Source organism: Mobula birostris, chromosome 2 (assembly GCF_030028105.1).
Source record: "Mobula birostris isolate sMobBir1 chromosome 2, sMobBir1.hap1, whole genome shotgun sequence".
In the NCBI taxonomy this organism is placed as follows: domain Eukaryota; kingdom Metazoa; phylum Chordata; class Chondrichthyes; order Myliobatiformes; family Myliobatidae; genus Mobula; species Mobula birostris.
The window spans coordinates 204,294,647-204,316,252 of NC_092371.1; the positions used below are offsets into that span (position 1 = coordinate 204,294,647).

Sequence of the window (21,606 nt, forward strand, 5' to 3'; positions counted from 1 at the left end):
CGCAGGTTTGCAATTGGTTTTGGAAGGAAAAGAAGCTATCAGGTGTGCCGTCTTATGTATATAGTAAATAGATGTTAAGTCAGTAGTGGTTAGGTGATAGCTATAACTAGCACAGTTTCCTACTAGAGGTGGAAAGCTTTATGGAACCAAAAAGTACTTCATCATTCAAGGGCAACCATTTCACACTCGGGCAGTTCATAGACATTTCTAATATTTTGATGTCATTTCTAAGTTAAGAGTACCAATTTTGGCATAATCGTTACTTAGATTTGTCATAATAATTTTTGAACCCAAATGAATGAAGTATATTCAGTTAATCAGAAGCTATATCTCCCATTAAATTAGCAGTACACTAAGGGCGATTTCTGATGCAGAGAGAATTTTCTGCCTAAAGACATTTTCATGTCAAAAAACTGACGGGGGTGGCGGGGGGTGGGAGAAGTCAGTTTAGATAATGGTGGGGAGTTGTGGAGGCCAAGTATTTGAGAAGGGACCCAACATGTTTTAAAAGGACCCAAAAGTGTACCAAACCTTGGAAAAAAATGTGTTTGTATGTTGATATTAGGGCATGAATCTTTAATAATCAGCAGGTGCCATTTGAGGGATAAGGACGACAGCATTTTATTTACCTATTTATTTCATTAATTTGTTTGATAATGAAAAGTAATTTGCAGTAAACTAAAAAGAGGGTAAATTTAAAATTTACAGGCACTCAATATCTAGTATTTATAATGATATTTAAATAATTGTTTTAATAATAGCAGTATGAACTGCCCATTAAACTTTAAACTTTTTAAAGTAGCTTTTTAATTCAAAATACTGCCTTTTTAAAGAGTGTGTGTATTGCATTTAACAGAAAACTATAAATCCTTATTTGTATTTTTATGCTGCACAGTCGTACTCCTGGAAGTCATCAAGCCTCTCCCACAGAAGTGGCTGAACGCCTGGGTCCAAACCAAAATACTTCAGAAGGTTTAGTCCAATTGTCTAATACTACAACAAATAAACCATCTGGAGAAGAGTTTCATAATTCTGACACTCAAAGTTTAGACACCATTGAGGCCGCAGTTGGCTTAGATCATTTGCAGTTTGACTATTCAAGCGGTCAAGTATCCATGGACTCCTCAGCAGCAGCAGCTGTAGGTCTTTTTGACTACAACTCCCAGCATCAGGTTAGTCTTTTTTGCTGAGTGACTTGATGTTTGATTCTCCCCCGTGTAAACATTATTAACTGAGTTGAGTACATTTGAAATAGAAAAGTATATCAGAATGTTACAAAACCCAAACATATTGCAACAACTTGGCTAAGGTTCAATGCTTCACGTTTAAAAAAAGGTTTAACTAAAATAAACCAGCTATGTGTGCCTATAGCAGAAGATTTTTAAAAAAATCTTCAATCAGAATTTGAGTAACTCTTTCCTTCTGAAGAATGAATAGAAAAGGCTTGAATGTAAAATTAGCCCTAATGCTGATTGGAATATAAACATTTCAATCATTTGAATTTGTTGATTTCCTATTTCTTCATTGATTATCAGAATAAATATTTGGTTGGTGGAATTGACTGGAGCAAAAGCTTAACCATTTCTACTAGAAAAATGATGTGGCTCCTGCTACTAAAGAAAAGTTGGCAGATGCTGCTGTATAGTTTTGCCAATGTCAAGTATTTTCAGAATGTAATAATAAGCTTTTAAAAAATTATATGTTTTAATATCGGTTCTGATTCAAATCGAAGATGCTTTCTTATTTAATCTTGCCTCCAGGAAATTACATGGTTTTAACTACTTATCATCATTTTTTTTTTCAACAATGCTTACCAGGAATAATATTCTTTCTAAACATTTCCTTCCACGAAAATTTTATTTGATAGTTTCAGCATCTTTGTTGAAGGAAATTACTGTTAATGTTCATTAATGCTTGCTTTCAGCATGAATTTTCATTTTATTCTTATTAAACCAATTTTTGCATTTAAAATTCTCTTTCTAGTTACAAATTTCACAGCTTTGTGCTTAGTTTTACTTTCCTGCTGCTCTATCTGTGCAGTATTTAAATCTAAATAGTTCTGTGAAAAATAAGTGAATTAGCATGACATACAATAGTGTGAAAAAGTCTTAGCCACACATATATAGCTAGAGTGCCTAGGACTTTTGCACAGTTCTGTAGTAATTTTATGTATTGCGCTGTACTGCTGTTGCAAAATAAAACAAATTTCATAACATGAATGACGATAAACCTGACTGATATGGGTCTCTTTTGTGGACTGAGAATGGGAAGGAGGCAGAGAGAGGGGAATCATGGTTGGGGAAAGGGGAAGGGAAAAAGGAGGGAGCAGAAAGCACCAAAGACATTCTATAATAATCAATAAACTAATTGTTCGGGATCAAATGACTTTGCTTGGAGCCTCAGGGCTGGGTGTGACTGCACTCACAACACCCCTCTTCCGCCCAGCACTCCTCCTCTGCCACCTGTTCTACATCCATCTCAAGGCACTCCACCCTCGCATTTCCCTACATCCTTTGCTCCCACCAGATTTACAGACTTACTCTCCTTTCCATAATGACAAATACAGTATTGTTCAAAAGTCTTAGGCACCCTAGATATTTGAATATGTATATATGTGTGTAGACAGTGGTGCTGGAAAGTTTGTGAATCCTGTAGAATTTTCTCTATTTCTGCATAAATATAATCAAAATATGATTAGATCTTCACATAAGTCTTAAAACTAGATAAAGAGCACCCTATTAAATAAGTAACACAAAAAAATTATACTAGTTTATTTATTTATTGAGAAAAATTATCTAATATTACATGTATTTGTTGGAAAAGCTATGTGAAACTCTGGAGTAATGCCTTCTACAAAAGCTATTTGGAGTCAGGTGTTCCAGTCACTGAGAGGAGATTGGAGGTATGGGTTGTAGAGGTGCCACTAGCCACTACACAGAGCTGTTCTCCGCCTAAGTGCCCCAGATTTGTATTGATCACCCTAATCAAACCGCTCAAAAATAACCGAAAAGAAGAATAACCAGAATCTTGAACATCAAAGCCCCCCAAAATGAGTCCACAGCCTCACCGGTCAACCCTTGCAACGTGGATCCCAAGACTTCTGTACTTTCCTCTGACAGGAGCTAGCGACCAGGAGAGGAATACCAGTCACATAGGCAGAATGGTGCCTTAACACCCGCCTGTCCTTTGCTCTCATCCTCGTCGACTTCAACCTTGCTTGCATCCAGGCTACCAGGTCACGCAGTCTGCTCCGAACCTCAGAGACAGCAACGTGCCAGGTCGCTCAGTCAGCCTTAAAATGCACATCAAGTTGTAAATCACAGGTTCTAATTGCATGTAGTAATAGAATCATATTTAAAAGAAGAAAATTAATTTCATTAACGATCTACAGGGCGTTGCTGTCGGTTGCTTGTACCATCTTGAGACCTCCCAGTTTCTCAAGATTTTAATTGGTATATAAAGATAAGGTTTGAGAGTCATGATGCTTGCAGAAACATTTTTGCCACTTCCTGTTTAAACGTGCTTTAAAATTATTTTCATGACCTAATAGTTTGAAGCAGAATATTGGGGTATTACTGCCAAGATTCTGGAAGGTAAATCTATTCCAACCAGAAAGGGACTCCTGTGCTGATGAAGCCACTGTTCAAGCCAGAACAAAGGACTTATTTGAGGTTAAACCACCTTCTGTTTTAATGTGGCTTTTCATATAATCACTTTCCACAGTTGGTCTCTAGTTGAGCATAAAAGGCTATGTCATCATCTAAGATGAAAGCAATTATTTTGAATTCTTCTTGGAACTTTAAATAAGCATTGTTATGCTAGTTGCACAGCATATACTGTATATGCTAAGTACGATGTTAAAGTAATAGATTTTTAAAAATTCTGTGAAGTGTTAACTAATTACCACGTGATACAGAAAGATAGCAAAGACAGCAAGTTTTTCAATCAGAAATGTATGTAATTAGATTGAGGATGTTTTGAAGTGATTTTATACAGGAAGTCATTGTGAGGTTAAGGTGAACACCTTATAAGATGGAAGGAATTGGATAAATGCTTGGGAAAAGGGAAAAGAGTTACTGGGCCAAGCGAAAATGTACATTGGATGAACTGGAAAACTCTTTAAAAGAATTACCCCAGGCACAGTGGTCTTCTGTGTAATTGATACTGTGATTTGCAAGTAAAGGCAGGACAATCTTGACTGATATGCTAAAAGGAAGATTTATTTAATTGATTTACATCATTCACATGGTTGTTTTTCATTTCATTCTCTCCTGGTTTTTACCAATGTTAACGTCTATGTGAAGCGTCTAACGTCTGCATGAAGCTAGCTTGGAATTAAGCGTTTTAAAATTGGCCCGCTGGTGGCGCAGTGACATCAGTGCCGGACTCCGGAACGAAGGTTCCCGAGTTCGAATCCAGTCGGGCCACTCCCGGGCATGCTTTCCACCTGTGCCGGGTTGAGTGTCAAGCTCGCAACTCGGCCTCGTAAAAAAAGAGACTGCTCTGTGAGAAGGACGTGGGGGGCCACTCACAGAATCTTTCCTCCAAGACAACCACTTGAAAAGTGGTCGCCAAGGCTCTGGCAGAGTATGGCACTCAAAAAAAAAAAAATTGCAAGGTCCAATATTTTTGAACAGTCTCATCTAATGTTGTGAGTTACTGTGCCTTTGATCGTGTTTTAGACAGTTGATTGGCAGCTAAGTTGATTTTAACTATAATTTTTACAAAAATATAACAGATTTCTGGCATCTGCTTTTGCATTTGTTAGTCTCTTGTTTTATGGTCATTTTCTTACCATAGAATTATCTCTTAAGTCAGTCAGCAACTTTCTGTTAGTGAAGTTTTCTGTGTTTTAGCATATTATGTGTTGCTGTTGAAATAATTTTTCATTTTTACTGGATATTCAATAACGTCAGTCAATCTTCCAATGGCATTCTTTTAAACTTCCACTCTTATTCAAACATAGAATTAGATTTATGTGTTTTTAAGTTATCTCTTCTTCGTATTTTCTATTTTGAGCTTACACTTTGCAAAGTTTCCAGTGTTCTTTAAACCATAGGACATGTGAGCAGAATTAGGCCATTCAGCCCATTCAGTCCGCTGCTTCTCACCATATCAAGTCAAGTCACTTTTTATTGTCATTTCGACCATAACTGCTGGTATATTACACAGTAAAAACGAGACGTTTTTCAGGATCATGGTGCTACATGAGACAATACAAAAACTACACTGAACTACATAAAAACAACACAAAACTACACTAGACTACAGACCTACCCAGGACTGTGTAAACTGCACAAAACAGTGCAGGCATTACAATAAATAATAAACAAGACAATAGGCACAGTAGAGGGCAATAGGTTGGTGTCAGTCCAGGCTCCGGGTATTGAGGAATCTGATGGCTTGGGGGAAGAAACTGTTACATAGTCTGGTCGTGAGAGCCAGAATGCTTCGGTGCCTTTTGCCAGATGGCAGGAGAGAGAAGAGTTTGTATGAGGGGTGCGTGGGTCCTTCATAATGCTGTTTGCTTTACGGGTGCAGCGTGTGGTGTAAATGTCTGTAATGGTGGGAGGAGAGACCCAGATGATCTTCTCAACTGACCTCACTATCCACTGCAGGGTCTTGCAATCCGAGATGGTGCAATTTCCGAACCAGGCAGTGATGCAGCTGCTCAGGATGCCCCTACCAATCAGGAATCTATCAATTTCTGCTTTAAATATACCCACAGACGTGGCCTCCACCACAGTCTGTGGTAGAGCATTCCACAGATTCATCACTCTGGCTAAAAAAAAAAATTCCCTCTTCTGTTCTAAAAGGTCACCCCTCAATTTTGAAGCTGTGCTCTCTAGTTCTGGATACCCCCACCAGAGGAAACATCCTCTCAACATCCACCTTATCTAGTCCTTTCAGTAGGTTTCAATGAGATCTCCACGCATTCTTCTAAATACCAGTGAGTCCAGGGACAAAGCTGCCAGATGCCCCTCATTGGTTAACCTCTTCATTCTCGGAATCATCCTCATGAAACTCCTTGGGACTCTCTGCAATGACAATACGTCCTCTCTGAGATAAGGGGCAAAATCTTTAGTTACAGACGGACTCATTGACTACCATATGGAAGAGTTGTGGGCTTGCAGGTATTAATTAGCCGCTGGCGTTATTTCAGCATAAATTGAGCTTGTGGATTTTTAGAAAATAATTTGTATCATGCTTTAATTAGATTGCATGCTGGATTGGCTATAGTTTTGTTCATGGATAGTTCACAAGGACTTGTTAAGCAGGTTCTTCAGCACAGGTAATGCTAATAATTGATTAACATTTTTGTGTACAATTCTTTATAATATATCTTCATACATAATTATTCATAGATGCTGGTCATTTATGTCTTCAGTTTTCAAACTTTGTAATTTTAATTTCATATTTTATTTCCTCTTCAGATTCTGTATCCAGTATATAATCTTGATTGCATGAATCATCTGAAACAGTAAATGCAAAAATACCTGTTTTAAGGCTTTGTAATAGAGGCTAGCTATATTAGTCCTGTTAGAGTAAGTGCAGATTATTTATCAAAATATGGGATTGGTTCGGCAGTCACGGTTTGGAAAATGATGACATGCTCAGATGGAAGTAAGTATTGGGGATCTGAGAAAAAAACATTAATTTGATAAGGCTCTTTTTTAATGGAAGCTTGAATCCATGTAAATTTTTAAAAGAAGACAAAGCACTAGAAGTGTTTCAATGAAAAGAAGTTATGGTGCTGGTTTTCTTTATCAGAGCTGTCAATCAGCATTAATATGAGTACATGTTGCTAGGTTTTAATTTGAAGTTTTAATCATATATGAGATTAGGCCATCACTTTAAAGAATTGCCTGGGCCATGTATCTTGGAATTTAGACTATGGCCACCATTCATTTCCCTACCTATTGGCACCATTCTCAACAAAAAAGTCCTAAACCATCAGCAAACTCTCACCAAAATCACAAGACTTCAAGACAGTACACTGCCTCTGAATAACTGCAAATTCCCTTGCCCCCACTCTTCAAAAAAAATTGGCACTCTGCCACTTCCCGTAAAATAATAGTGAAAGCCTACATTCTCTGCCAATGGAAAAGAGGTGCAGTCAACGTTTCAAACCAAAATCTTTCAGCAGGATTGATATCTCGGCCCAAAACATCATCTGGACTTTTTTCCATAGATGCTGCCTGCCTGCTGAGTTCCTCCAACATTTGTGTGTGTTGCTTTGACTTATCTGCATATTTTCTCTTGTGTTTGATGCTCTCCCAATGTTCATCCAGTATCTGGAAGTAAGTCCTACTCCATTATGGTACCATGTGGGACAGAAGGAGGACAGGTGATGGAGAGTGGAGAGACATGAGAAGAGTACTGGGGTGAGGTGAAATGGGGAAAAGCAAGAAGAATAAGGTGTAGAGAGAGAATGCAGATGATGGAGGAGTGTGGAAACTATGCAATTATAGGCAAGCTCATGATGTAATTTGAACACATTGAAAATTTTTAAACTCTTGAGAGATTAAGACAAGAGTTTAACGACAGGCGCATTCTAAGATATTAGGATTTTAGTTCTTTTTAAAAATATGACTAGAAATGCCATTAACTTGAGGTAAGTTTTTATTGTATAACCTGGCAGAACTACTTTTTACCTTGCTGATGGTCTGTATTAATACGCAGTGAAATAGACTATAACTTGTCTGCAGTTAGATAACAGTAATAATTAAAAAAAATACAAGAAAGATAAAGATGAAAAAAGTCAAAGACTGAGAAAATGGTGTCTTAATAGGATATGCTGTGCAACTGTATTCACTTTCGTGTCTTCTGAATTTGCTGTTGGATCACTTTCTAATTGAAATGGGTGGGTTTTGCAGATAAAATTTACATGTATTCTGCCAACTACTACATTATCATTAATGTTTTTGATTTTCACAAAATCTACTAGTTACATGTATCTAAAGTAGCTTCTAAATTCTATCATGTTCTGGAGTTAATATATATAAAATATTATATTTCTATTTTCCAAGAACAAACTCAAGTGTAAAATTATTATTTCAAAGCCTTTATTTTTTTTCAGATTCCAGGGATAGCTACAAAATATGAGACTACTTGCAGTATTTTTGGTTGAATCAGAAATTAGTTTTGTTAACTTTAGCTTCAGGTCATTATGAACTACTCTATTAATTAGCCAAAACTTATGAGGCTTTTGAGTTTGGCAGGGATTAACATGTTCAGTCTAAGGAATAAGAGGTGTTCCTTGGAATGGAATGCCTCAAGTACAAGGAGAGGCTAGGTTTCTTTGGATAGGCTGGGTTTCCTTGGCATGGCAGTTGTTAATAGTTTCTGATTGAAATAGACAAAATTGAAGGGTACATATAGGATAGATAAAAATTTTGCACATAGAGATGTTTAAAACTAGAGATGATACTTTTTTAAGGTCATAGGTAATGAGGGGTTTGGTGGGGATTTGAGGTAGGATCTTTTTCCCCCCACCCTGGTGATAGAATATTGAAAGTTTTGATTGAGAGCATGAAAGCATAGTCTGTCAATACTTAACTAATAAGAGAAGCACTTCAATTACCAAGATATAAGAGGTCATAGACAAGTATTACAAAGTGGGATTAGTATAGAAGGGTTGGCATGGATGTGGTTAGCCTATTTTTGAGCTGTTTAACTCTGAGAAATCATTTAGAGCCAGTGATATTTCAACTAACATTTTAAGTTTGTTAAATCCAGTTATGCTGTGAAATTAAATCAATAAACAGTTTTATTTACATAATTGCTTAAATTTCCTGACTGCTCTCACACTATGAATAGTTCCTGAGAATCTGCCACTATCACTTACTAGTGAACGAGAACATACATACTGGAAGCAGGTGAAAAATTATCTCTCACCCTCAGTAAGCCATATTACATCCAGACCAAGCCTTTCTTCACAATGCAAATAAATTATCCTGTTATGATTAACTATATTAGATGCTGTTTTACAAGATACTTCTAAGAGTGTATTTGGATGGTGACGGGAATATATTTTTCCTTGAGCCATTTTTACATGCAGTTTTGAAGAACCAGTAAGGTAAAATATAAAAGTACTTTGCTGTGGTACTCCACATTCATTTTGTAATTGTGCATTGCAGCTCTTCCAACGGCAAAATGCACTGACAGTACAGCAGCTGACTGCAGCCCAACAGCAGCAGTATGCACTAGCAGCAACACAGCAGCCACACATAGGTAAGGAGCAAGAATAACTTATTTAGTCAATACTTGATCAAAATTCAAGGTTAAATACTTTGCCCTTGGTAAATCTAAGTCTGGGGGAAAAAATCCTTTTGAATATCTGTGGCCAATTCTTGCACTTTCATGTAACCGCTTAATATGTATGTTAGGCCATGTTTGAATGTTTTGGATTGCTTTAGGATTCTTTAACTCTCCTTGAACACTTTAGAAGCTTATTGTTCATATTGATTTATCTTTAGAAGGTTAAAATATAATGTTTATTAGAAGACAGATGAGAGGAGATCTGTGTGGAGCGTAAACACTGCCATAAATCAGTTGGGACAGACTTTGACCATCTCCGCAATCCCTTGAGGGGAGAGCTTTAGGAGTTATGGGAAATACCCAGAAAAATATTATCAGTGGAAATTATGGAAGCAAATCTACTTGAATACTTTGGTATGAAATCTCAATAGTTGATTGATTCCTTACTTGGAATAAAATGAATTAGCCACTGCAGTAAAAGTGCCCAGTAATGCAGCATTCTCACATCTGTTTTTGGAAATGAAAACAGATAGCTTTGCAATATCTTCCCTTTATATGCAGCCTCATTACATGACTCCATTGCAGGAAATTATTTCTTGAGATAGAATGACAATGCAGTACATTTTCAAATGACTTTGTTCATTGGGCTACATAGTCCTTCACAGAGACCCTGCAATAAACAGTCTGCTGCATCAACCTCCACCCCTGTATACTGCTCAATATCTCCACAATTTTATCAGCACTTATGTTTCAACTCGTGCAAAAAAAAAGTGGAATTTATATTTCTTAGAGTAACCTTTTCCATATTTGCATACAGACAGCAGGATCATTTGAAAATATAATTTTATTTGTTGTGTATGTAAGCAGTAGTTTCTGTTTAAAGTTGCAACTTGGATGGTTTTGTTGTCATCAGTTTGAATCTACTGCAGTCAATTTTGTATTTGGGGGAATTTGATATCAAAAGCAGAATACAAAGCACTAGATAAAGGCTAGAAAATACTGTTGTGTTCAGATTTCTCCTAAATTTTTAAGATGATTAGAGATCAGTTCATAAAATAGAATCAGTGGGAATTTAGAATTCTGCATACTGGCACCAATCAGATAAATGGTGCATGTACAGATGAAGGAAATGCTGGACTGCAAGCCAGGAATATCTGTGATAATTTATGGTAGTTGCTCCTCAATCTTATTCCCAGATTAATACATGCACTATCCTAAATGTAATTATATCTTCACTGTAATGGTTATAAGAGATAGAATTTCTTGGCTGAGATGATTATATGTTAAAGACTTGGTTTTCAATCTTAATGGTAAATGTTACCAGAGTACAATACTTCCACTAATTTCATTACAGAATCTGCAATATATTACTTGCCATTTCTACATGTGTAAAGAGCCTTTATCTTGCTTCACTGATGGTTCACTGATTTAAGTTTGAAAACATGTATTGTGCATTTCATTTTTCGCCAGAACCCGCCTCCTTTCTGTTTCTATATTTTTCTTGCAACTTACGGGTTTGTAACCATACTGAGATGTCATGTTTGCAAGAACATGTGTGACCACTTCTTTAGAAAACTTTATTCCCTCTATCTCCATGACATTTGTGTTAGCATCTTCTATGCCATGCTGAAGTATAGAATATGACCAGTGGGATGGAAGCTCACTTATGTTGGCAATATGAAGGAAAAGACCATTTATTGCTACAAAGAGTTATTTAGATTTCTGTGGGGAATTGTCAGAAGTGAAGACCGATGGACTAGTGCTCAAAAATGTACCTTTTGGATTTTTTTGGAATAGAAGGAGTAAATAATGTATTTTTTTGTCTTGAACAGCAGGTGTATTTTCAGCAGGTCTTGCTCCAGCTGCCTTTATGCCAAACCCATACATAATCAGTGCAGCTCCACCAGGCACAGATCCATACACTGCAGCAGGACTGGCTGCAGCAGCTACTTTAGCAGGTGATCAACCATTTTCCGTAATAGTAACATCTGAATAAAGTTGTACAGACCTAATTTAAAAGGCTGTTGGGGGCTGAGGGTGGGATAAAGAAGAAAGCAACTCAGTATTACACACCTTTGTATAGATTGGAGCAGGTCATATACTCCATTTGAACAAACTGCTTTCAGTCCCAGTTGAAATCAGTGATTTCTAATATTTGTGTCTGATAAAGTGGCATTAATGCTAAGGAACTTCAGCGAGATTCTCACCCTTCTATTAGAGGTGGAGCCAAATAACTGATTTGGTGTTCTAAATCTAAAATCAGGGATCTGTTCTGGGACCCTTACTCTTCGTGATTTTTATAAATTACCTGGATGAGGAAGTGGAGGGATGGATTAGTAAGTTTGCTGATGGCACAAAGGTTGGAGGTGTTGTGGATAGTGTGGAGGGCTGTCAGAGTTTACAGCGGGACATTGATAGGATGCAAAACTGGGCTGAGAAGTGGCAGATGGCGTTCAACCCAGATAAGTGTGAGGTGGTTCATTTTGGTAGGTCAAATATGATGGCAGAATATAGTATTAGTGGTAAGACTCTTGGCAGTGTGGAGGATCAGAGGGATCTTGGGGTCCGAGTCCATAGGATGCTCAAAGCAGCTGCGCAGGTAGACTGTGTGGTTAAGAAGGCGTACGGTGTATTGGCCATCATTAATCGTGGAATTGAATTTAGGAGCCGAGAGGAAATGTTGCAGCTATGTAGTACCCTGGTCAGACCCCACTTGGAGTACTGTGCTCAGTTCTGATCGCCTCACTACAGGAAGGATGTGGAAGCTATAGAAAGGGTGCAGAGGAGATTTACAAGGATGTTGCCTGGATTGGGGAGCATCCCTTATGAGAATAGGTTGAGTGAACTCGGCCTTTTCTCCTTGGAGCGACGGAGGATGAGAGGTGACCTGATAGAGTTGCAGAAGATAAGATAAGGGCATTGACCGTGTGGATAGTCAGAGGCTTTTTCTCGGGGCTGAAATGGTTGCCACAAGAGGACCTAAAGTGCTGGGGAGTAGGTACAGAGGAGATGTCAGGGGTAAGTTCTTTACTCAGAGTGGTGAGTGCGTGGAATGGGCTGCCGGCAACAGTGGTGGAGGCGGATACGATAGGGTCTTTTAAGAGACTTTTGGATAGGTACATGGAGCTCAGAAAAATAGAGGGCTATAGGTAAGCCTAGTAATTTCTAAGGTAGGGACTTTGTGGGTTGAAGGGCCTGTATTATGCTGTAGGTTTTCTATGTAAAAGCCAGTTCAGTACTTGGAGAATTGAAAACTTTCCGTTTCCCCCATCATAACATCATAATGTGTCCGGCTGTAGTTTTCCATAGCATATGCGAATGAAGTTGTATATGCTACTAATATATATTTTTGACCATTCCTTGATTTCGAGAATAGCTAGACGTCTGGCCCACTACTTTAACCTTTGGCAGAACTTTGAACCTTTTCCATCAATCCCCTGTAATCCTTATCCTCTGTGTAATTATGTGAGAATGTGAGTATCTGCTAGTTGCTCTAATTTATTGAGAATTTAAAAAAAATATTTTCAATGTTTGCTGTCATACAGTATGTCTACAATTGTAACTTTTACCCTATTCCCAAATCTACTTGGGCCAACTTGTCTTAAATTCTCACGAAGATGACCGTACTTGAATTTCACATACTGGTTCCAATTTAGGCACGTAATGCTCAGAGCTGAAGTAAAATATTATCTTATAATCACTTTCTCCAGTGAATTCCTTTCTGAGATTACTGATCAATCATCCCTCTAAAATAACCAGTTCTTTTGCTGATTCCATTATTCCTTGCTGCAGCAAACTTTTGAGATCTATGATCTGTTTTGCCATTTTCATTTATATAGTTTATGTCAAGATTGAAGTCCTCTTGTTATTTTTGTTTTGTCTTTATTAACAACTTCTCACATTAATTGAATGACACTCAATCCTGTTATTTAGCTGCTGTCAAATGGGCAGTGTTTTCGGACTCTTTATCTCTGTTTTCATTCATACTCATTCGAGAAACATAGAAAACTTACAACACAATACAGACACTTCGGCCCACAATGCTGTGCCGAGAATGTCCTTTCTTTAGAAATTACCTCGGGTTACCATTGCCCTCTATTTTTCTAAGCTCTATGTACCTAAGCAGAAGTCTCTTGAAAGACTATCGTATCCATCTGTCACCACTGTCGACGGTAGCCCATTCCACGCACTCACCACCCTGAGGTTTTTTAAAAAAAAAACTTACCCCTGACATCTCCTCTGTACGAACTTACAAGCACCTTAAAACTGTGTCCTCTTGTGTTAGCCATTTCAACCCTGGGAAAAAGCCTCTGGCTATCCACATGATCAATGCCTCTCATCATCTTATACAACTCTATCAGGTCACCTCTCATCCTCTGTCACTCCAAGGAGAAAAGGCCAAGTTCACTCAATCTATTCTCATAAGGCATGTTCCCCAATCCAGGCAATATTCATGTAAATCTCCTCTGCGTTCTTTCTATAGTTTCCACATCCTTCCTGTGGTGAGGTGACCAGAACTGAGCACAGTACTCCAAGTGGCATCTGGCTGGGGTCCTATATAACTGTAACATTACCTCTGGGCTCTTGAACTCAATCCCACGATTGATGAAGGCCAATACACTGTATGCCTTTTTAACTATGCAGTCAACCTGAGTGTCCTGTAGACTCGGACCCCAAGATCCCTCTGATCCTCCACACTGCCAAGAGTCTTACCATTAATACTATATTCTGCCATCATATTTGACCTACTAAAATGAACCACCTCACACTTATCTGGGTTGAACTCCATCTGCCATTTCTCAGCCCAGTTTTGCATTCTATCGATGTCCCGTTGTAACCTCTGACAAACTTCCACACTATTCACAACACCCCCAACCTTTGCGTCATCAGCAAATTTACTAACCCATCCTTCCACTTCCTCATCTAGGTCATTTATAAAAATCACGAAGAGAAGGGGTCCCAGAACAGATCCTTGAGGCACACCACTGGTCACCAACTTCCATGCAGAATATTACTCGTCTACAACCACACTTTGCCTTCTGTGGGCAAGCCAATTCTGGATCCACAAAGCAAGGTCCCCTTAGATCCCATGCCTCCTTATTTTCTCAATAAGCCTTGCATGGGATACCTTATCAAATGCCTTGCTGAAATCCATATACACTACATTTACTGCTCTACCTTCATCAATATGTTTAGTCACATCCTCAAAGAACTCAGTCAGGCTCGTAAGGCATGACCTGCCTTTGACAAAGCCATGCTGGCTATTCCTAATCATAATTTGCTTCTCCAAATGTGCATAAATCTTGCCTCTCAGGATCTTTTCCATCAACTTACCAACCACTGAAGTAAGACTCCCTGATCTATAATATCCTGGGCTATCTCTACTCCCTCTCTTGAATAAGGGAACAACATCCGCAAAGCTCCAATCCTCCGGAACCTTTCCCGTCCCTGTTGATGATGCAAAGATCATCGCCAGAGGCTCAGCAGTCTCCTCCCTTGCCTCCCACAGTAGCCTGGGGTATATCCCGTCTGGTCCCGGTGACTTATTGAACTTGATGCTTTCCAAAAGCTCCAGCACATCCTGTTCCGTAATATCTACATGCTCAAGCTTTTCAGTCCACTGTAAGTCATCCGTACAATGGCCAAGATCCTTTTCCATAGTGAATACTGAAGCAAAGTATTCCCTAAGTACCTCAGCTATCTCCTCTGGTTCCATATACATTTTTCCACTGCCACACTTGATTAATCCTATTCTCTCATGTCTTACGCTCTTGCTCTTCACATACTTGTCAAATGCTTTGGGGTTTTCCTTAATCCTGTTTGTCAAGGCCTTCTCATGGCTCTTGCTGGCTCTCCTAATTTCATTCTTAAGCTCCTTCCTGCTCGCCTTATAATCTTCTAGATCTCTATCCCCTAGTTTTTTGAACCTTTCGGAAGCTTTTCTTTACTTCTTGACTAGATTTATAAGGGCCTTTGTACACCATGGTTCCTGTACCCTACCAGCCATTCCCTGTCTCATTGGAACATACCTATGCAGAACGCCACGCAAATATCCGCTGAACGTTTGCCACATTTCTGCCGTACATTTCCCTGAGAACATCTGTTCCCAATTTATGCTTCCAAGTTCCTGCCTGATAGCCTCTTATTTCTCCTTACTCCAATTAAATGCTTCCCTAACTTGTCTGTTCCTATTGCTCTCCAGTGCTATGGTAAAGGAGATAGAATTGTGATCACTTTCTGCAAAATGTCTCCCACTGAGATCTGACACCTGACAGGTTCATTTCCCAATACCAGATCAAGTACAGCCCCTCCTCTTGTTGGCTTATCTACATATTGTCAGGAAACCTTCCTGGACACACCTAACAAACTCCACCCCATCTAAACCCCTTGCTCTCGGGAGATACCAATCGATATTTGGGAAATTAAAATCTCCTGCCATGACAACCCTTGTTATTATTACATCTTTCTAGAATCTGTCTCCTTGTCTGCTCCTCGATGTCCCTGTTACTATTGGGCGGTCTGTAAAAACACCCAGTAGAGTTATTGACCGCTTCCTGTTCCTAACTTCCACCCACAGAGACTCAGTATACAATCCCTCTATGACCTCCTTTTCTGCAGCTGTGACACTTATCTCTGATCAGCAGTGCCATGACCCCACCTCTTTTACCTCCATCCTTGTCCTTTCTGAAGCATCTGAAGTCTAGCACTCTTAAGTAACCATTCCTGCACCTGAACCATCCAAGTCTCTGTAATGGTCACAACATCACAGCTCTAAGTACTGATCCACGCTTTAAGCTCATCTGCTTTGTTCATAATACTCCTTGCGTTAAAATAGACACATCTCACACCATTGGTCTGAGCGAATCCCTTCTCTATCACCTGCCTATCCTCCCTCTCGCACTGTCTACACGCTTTCTCTATTTGTGAGCCAACCGCCCCTTCCTCCGTCTCTTCATTTTGGTTCCCACCCCCCCAGCAATCGTAGTTTCAACTCTCCCCAATAGCTTTAGCAAACCTCCCTGCCAGGATATTGGCCCCCGTTGGATTCAAGTGCAATCCGTCCTTTTTATACGGTTACACCTGCCCCAAAACTCGTCCCAGTGATCCAGAAATCTGAATCCCTACCCCCTGCTCCATTCCCTCAACCACGCATTTATCCTCCACCTCATTCTATTCCTGTACTCACTGTCACGTGGCGCAGGCAGTAATCCTGACGTTACTACCTTTTGAGGTCATACTTCTCAACATCCTTCCTAACTCCCTGTAGTCTGTTTTCAAGACCACCTCCCTCTTCCTCCCTATGTCGTTGGTACCAATATGTACCATGACCTCTGGCTTTTCTCCTCCCACTTCAGGATATCGTGGACACGATTAGAAACATTTCGGACCCTGGCACCTGGGAGGCAAACTACCATCCAAGTTTCTTTCCTGCGTCCACAGAACTGCCTGTCTGACCCCCTAACTATAGAGTCCCCTGTCACTGCTGGCATCCTCTTCCTTTCCCTGCCCTTCTGAGCTACAAGACCAGACACTGTCGCTTCCCCCAGGTAGGCTGTCTCCACCGCCCCCCCCCCCCCCCCCCAAATTACTCAAGCAGGAGTACTTATTGTTAAGGGCGACAGCCACAGGGATACCCTGTAGTATCTGACTCCTGCTCTTCCCTCTCCTGACTGTTACCCACTTATCTGTCTCCCGAGGACCCAGTGTGACTTCTTACCTATAGCTCCTATCTATCACCTCCTCACTTTCCCTGACCAAATGAAGGTCATCGAGCTGCATCTCTAGTTTCCTAACCCGGTCCCTAAGGAGCTGCAGCTCAACGCACCTGGCACAGATGTGGCCGTCCGGGAGGCTGGGAGTCTCCCGGACTTCTCACTTCTGACACCCAGTACAGAATACCAGCCTCTCACACATACTTCCTGTCCCTCCCTGTCTTCTACTTGTCACTTTTCTAAGGCAAGAGCTTTATTGTTGTCCTTCACTGTAGCAGTGGTCAGTTGTTCCACTCCAAGCCACTTCCCATTTTGTCTCTCCTTTTTAATTACTAAATAGCCCAGAATAATTAATTTTGAAACTAAAGTTACCAAGACCATATCTCTAATGGATTTTACATCAAGGCTACTTACCACTATTTTTGCTATTAATTTATCTATCATAGTGCAGGTAGTCCTCCATTCACTATAGTGTCTTTAATTTGATCTTTGGATGGAGATTAATGAAGGCCTCAATCAGCAACAGCCATATTTCTTTGTATTTGATTGGCCTGGCAATTTGCAATTGTAACCACCTTCTATTACTTGTACAATTAGATCCTTTGATTCAACACATTTCACATACAGATATTTGTGGTTATATTGTTTATTTATTTTGCCCTTCATGGTATCAGTAGGGGCAGTGTGTACCTGTAAAACAACTGTTGCAATATAGGGAAATGTGGCAGATGCTTTGTATGTTGGTCCCACAATCTGTATGATCAGATAAAACGTTGATGCAGAAGGAATAGTAGTTATAATCTTCCATGTCCTCTCTTAGAACACACCCTGAGAGCAGACAAAATCTACATTTACTATCTTACGCGAAATTTAGTACTTCCAGCAGCAAAGTATTCCTTCAGTGGCGCTCTGAATGTTTGCTCCTAGGATGTGCTGAAATCATTGGCATGGAGTTTTCTGATTTGAGTTCCAGATATTATTCCGCTTTCATTTATGTTAAGTGATCTTCTAAATCCTTCCTCTTTCCCCGTTATTCCTGCATTTTTTAAACCAAGTTCCAGTTATTCAAAACCTTTGAATTTGTGGCATATTTGTAGGATAGAAAATGCTCCTAGTAATTAACATTATTGAGAGACTTTGAGTGTTCATGGTTCAGTAATAACTTCATATAAATGGAAAAGTTTTACACCTGAGTAAGTAGTGCAGGCACTGGAGTTTCAGGTCGCTACTGACACAGTAGCAACTTGCATGCAGAGGACAGTGGTGGGGGATTGAAAAGAGTCTTAGACGAATGGGTTGGCATTCATGTTTGGAGATGGATATTTATAAAGATTACGAAAGGAAGCAAAATATTAGAGGACTTCCATTAGTATTTGTGAACAGTGTTTTCTAGTGCTGCTAAAAAAAGACCAGTTGCTTCACCTGTTGCTTCATTTTTGAGCCAGGTCCTACCGTTGTCCCTCCTCAGTATTATGGAGTTCCATGGGGTGTGTATCCAGCTAATCTGTTCCAACAGCAAGCAGCTGCAGCAGCTGCAAACAATTCTGCCAACCAACAGGCTGCAACACAGGCACAGCAAGGACAACAAGTACGTGTTTCTCATTGATTTCACTGTCTAGGTTACCTTCCGTGAATGGCTGTAACGTATTCTACTAAATTCTCTGTACAAATCTACTTAAATATTGGATGGATATTTGTGTTCATTCTGTCATTATATAGCAAAGAAATGGCTCTCCAGTTCAGCATGTTCACACTGATTTTCAAGCACCCATCCACACAAATCCTACGTTTACTTTTTCACTCCCATACAGATCTCCCGCCATTTTATTCACCTTCCACTCAATTTACACTAGTCACAACATATGGTTGCCAGTTTACAAACCAACGTACACATTCTTGGCAAGTGGGAAAAAAAATGGGGGAACCCACGTAGTCACAATGTACATATAGACAGCCTTTAAGGTCAGGGTCAAATTTGGGTTTCTGGAGCTGTGCAGAGGCAGTGCTAACCACTGTTCTGCATAAATTGTATTTATATTTTAGTTACTTTAAGAATTTAAAACATTTTTATAAGTCATGCCCTAGTAATTCAATTTTAGTGATTAAAAAATGAATTTATCGATGAGATTGGCTAGCTGCTGTTGTATCATGAAAATGATAAAGTCTTTGTTTTATGCATAATTGCTAGGTTCTGCGAGGTGGAAATCAGCGCCCACTCACTCCGAATCAGGGTCAGCAGAGTCAACAAGCTGACTCGCTAGCAGCTGCTGCTGCAACCAATCCGGCTCTTGCCTTTAGTCAAGGCCTTGCCACTGGAATGCCAGGTATGTGTCTTTGTTACAATTACTTTTGAAGAGTAGCTATTTAATATACAACTCCACTTTTCTCCAGCACAGAAGACAAGCAGTAACTCCTGGAGGAATGTAATTTCTTACATGAGGGCACTCCTATTCTTCATGCAATGAATTTTTTTCTCAGAAGGCGATAGTTGTTTTCCTTGAAATCCACACATTCTGAACTCCACAGGTAAAATCAGAAATTGGATTTACAAGCTCTCTCCATTGACTAGAGAGGTCTTAAATAAAATTTTTCTTTATTGTTATAACCTGAAGAAACTGAGTCAGTTAGACCTTTCTGACCAACACACCATGTTTCTTTTTGCTAAGACTGTGAGGATGTGGGATAGAAAGCTTGATTATGGACTGATGAGCAGGTAGACCCAGGAGGGGAAAAGGTGGAATTGGAAAATTAAGGAAGCTGATGATGGGAATCCTCAGTGGAGAGTTGAAGGGGAGATGGAACCAAATGGAGAGGGGATCTTGTTGGTGAAATGAACTAGATAGAATCATGAGAAGGAGAAGCATGAAATTATCCAATGGTTAGGCTGGAACATTTAACAAGTCTCGCATAGTAGACTAGTCTAGACGTTTAGGATGAACTGGCTAATTGGATCCAAAATCTGCTAGTGATAGGATGCAGAGGGTAGTGTTGAAAGTTGTTTTTCTGATTGGGACCTGTACAAATGGAAAGGTTTGCACCTGAACTCCAAGTGAGGGGGGAACCAGTATTCTTGCAGGAAGGTTTGCTAGTGGGTTTGCTCAGGGAGAGGGTAGTTGGTGGTGCCACATGCAAGTTAGAGAACAGTTTAATGTGGGAAAGGATATGGTGAAGGAGGGAGGGCTTCAGATTTTTTTGTAATGTTGGGCACTTTTCCAAGGAAGGGAGGGCCTTTACAATTGGGATGGTTTACACCTGAACTGGAAGGGTACCAATATCCTTGTGGGAAGGTTTGCCTGAGGCTCCGGAGGGTTCCTGTACTGTGGAAGACGTCCTGCCTCGTCCCTGTGCCGAAGATGCTGTGCCCCAGCGGCCTCAATGACTATAGACCGGTGGCATTGACCTCCCACATCATGAAGACCCTGGAGAAACTTGTTCTGGAGCTGCCCCGGCCGATGGTCAGGCCACACTCAGATCCCCTCTGGTTCACCTACCAGCCCCGACTAGGAGTTGAGGATGCCATCGTCTACCTGCTGAACCGTGTCTACGCCCACCTGGACAAGCCAGCGAGCACTGTGAGGGTCACGTTTTTTGACGTCTCCAGTGCATGCAACACCATCCGCCCTACTCTGCTGGGGGAGAAGCTGACAGCGATGGAGGTGGATGCTTCCCTGATATCATGGATTCTTGATTACCTGACTGGCAGACCACAGTACGTGTGCTTGCAACACTGTGTGTCTGACAGAGTGATCAGCAGCACTGGGGCTCCACAGGGGACTGTCTTGTCTCCCTTTCTCTTCATCATTTACACCTCAGACTTCAACTACTGCACAGAGTCTTGTCATCTTCAGAAGTTTTCTGATGACTGCCATAGTTGGATGCATCGGCAAGGGAGATGAGGCTGAGTACAGGGCTACGGTAGGAAACTTTGTCACATGGTGTGAACAGAATTATCTGCAGCTTAATGTGAAAAAGTCTAAGGAGCTGATGGTAGACCTGAGGAGAGCTAAGGTACCGGTGACCCCTGTTTCCATCCAGGGGGTCAGTGTGGACATGGTGGAGGATTACAAATACCTGGGGATACGAATTGACAATAAACTGGACTGGTCAAAGAACACTGAGGCTGTCTACAAGAAGGGTCAGAGCCACCTCTGTTTCCTGAGGAGACTCAGGTCCTTTAACATCTGCCAGACGATGCTGAGAATGTTCTACGAGTGCGGTGGCCAGTGCGATCATGTTTGCTGTTGTGTGCTGGGGCAGCAGGCTGAGGGTAACAGACACCAACAAAATCAACAAACTCATCCGTAAGGCCATGATGTTGTGGGGATGGAACTGGACTCTCACACGGTGGTGTCTGAAAAGAGGATGCTGTCTAAGTTGCATGCCATCTTGGTCAATGTTTCCCATCCGCTACATAATGTACTGGGTGGACACAGGAGTACATTCAGCCAGAGACTCATTCTGCCGAGATGCAGCACTGAGCGCCATAGGAAGTCATTCCTGCCTGTGGCCATCAAACTTTACAACTCCTCCCTTGGAGGGTCAGACACCCTGAGCCAATAGGCTGGTCCTGGACTTATTTCATAATTTACTGGCATAATTTACATATTACTATTTAACTATTATGGTTCTATTA

The 21,606-nt window shown here is 40.3% G+C and overlaps 1 protein-coding gene across 6 annotated transcripts in view; it reads left to right on the forward strand.

Moving 5' to 3' along the window:
• The window catches only part of LOC140194012 (pumilio homolog 2-like), a 133,527-nt gene that overhangs the window by 60,715 nt on the left and 51,206 nt on the right, over positions 1 to 21,606 (forward strand). For 3 of the 6 annotated variants that reach the window (XM_072251321.1, XM_072251322.1, XM_072251324.1), the window contains exons 7-11: positions 887 to 1,172; positions 9,141 to 9,234; positions 11,094 to 11,219; positions 18,419 to 18,561; positions 19,162 to 19,297. In XM_072251321.1, coding sequence (XP_072107422.1) covers positions 887 to 1,172; positions 9,141 to 9,234; positions 11,094 to 11,219; positions 18,419 to 18,561; positions 19,162 to 19,297 — 785 coding nt within the window. The remainder of the gene's footprint in view (positions 1 to 886; positions 1,173 to 9,140; positions 9,235 to 11,093; positions 11,220 to 18,418; positions 18,562 to 19,161; positions 19,298 to 21,606) is intronic. The other 3 variants (XM_072251323.1, XM_072251326.1, XM_072251325.1) reach the window with 2 other exon arrangements.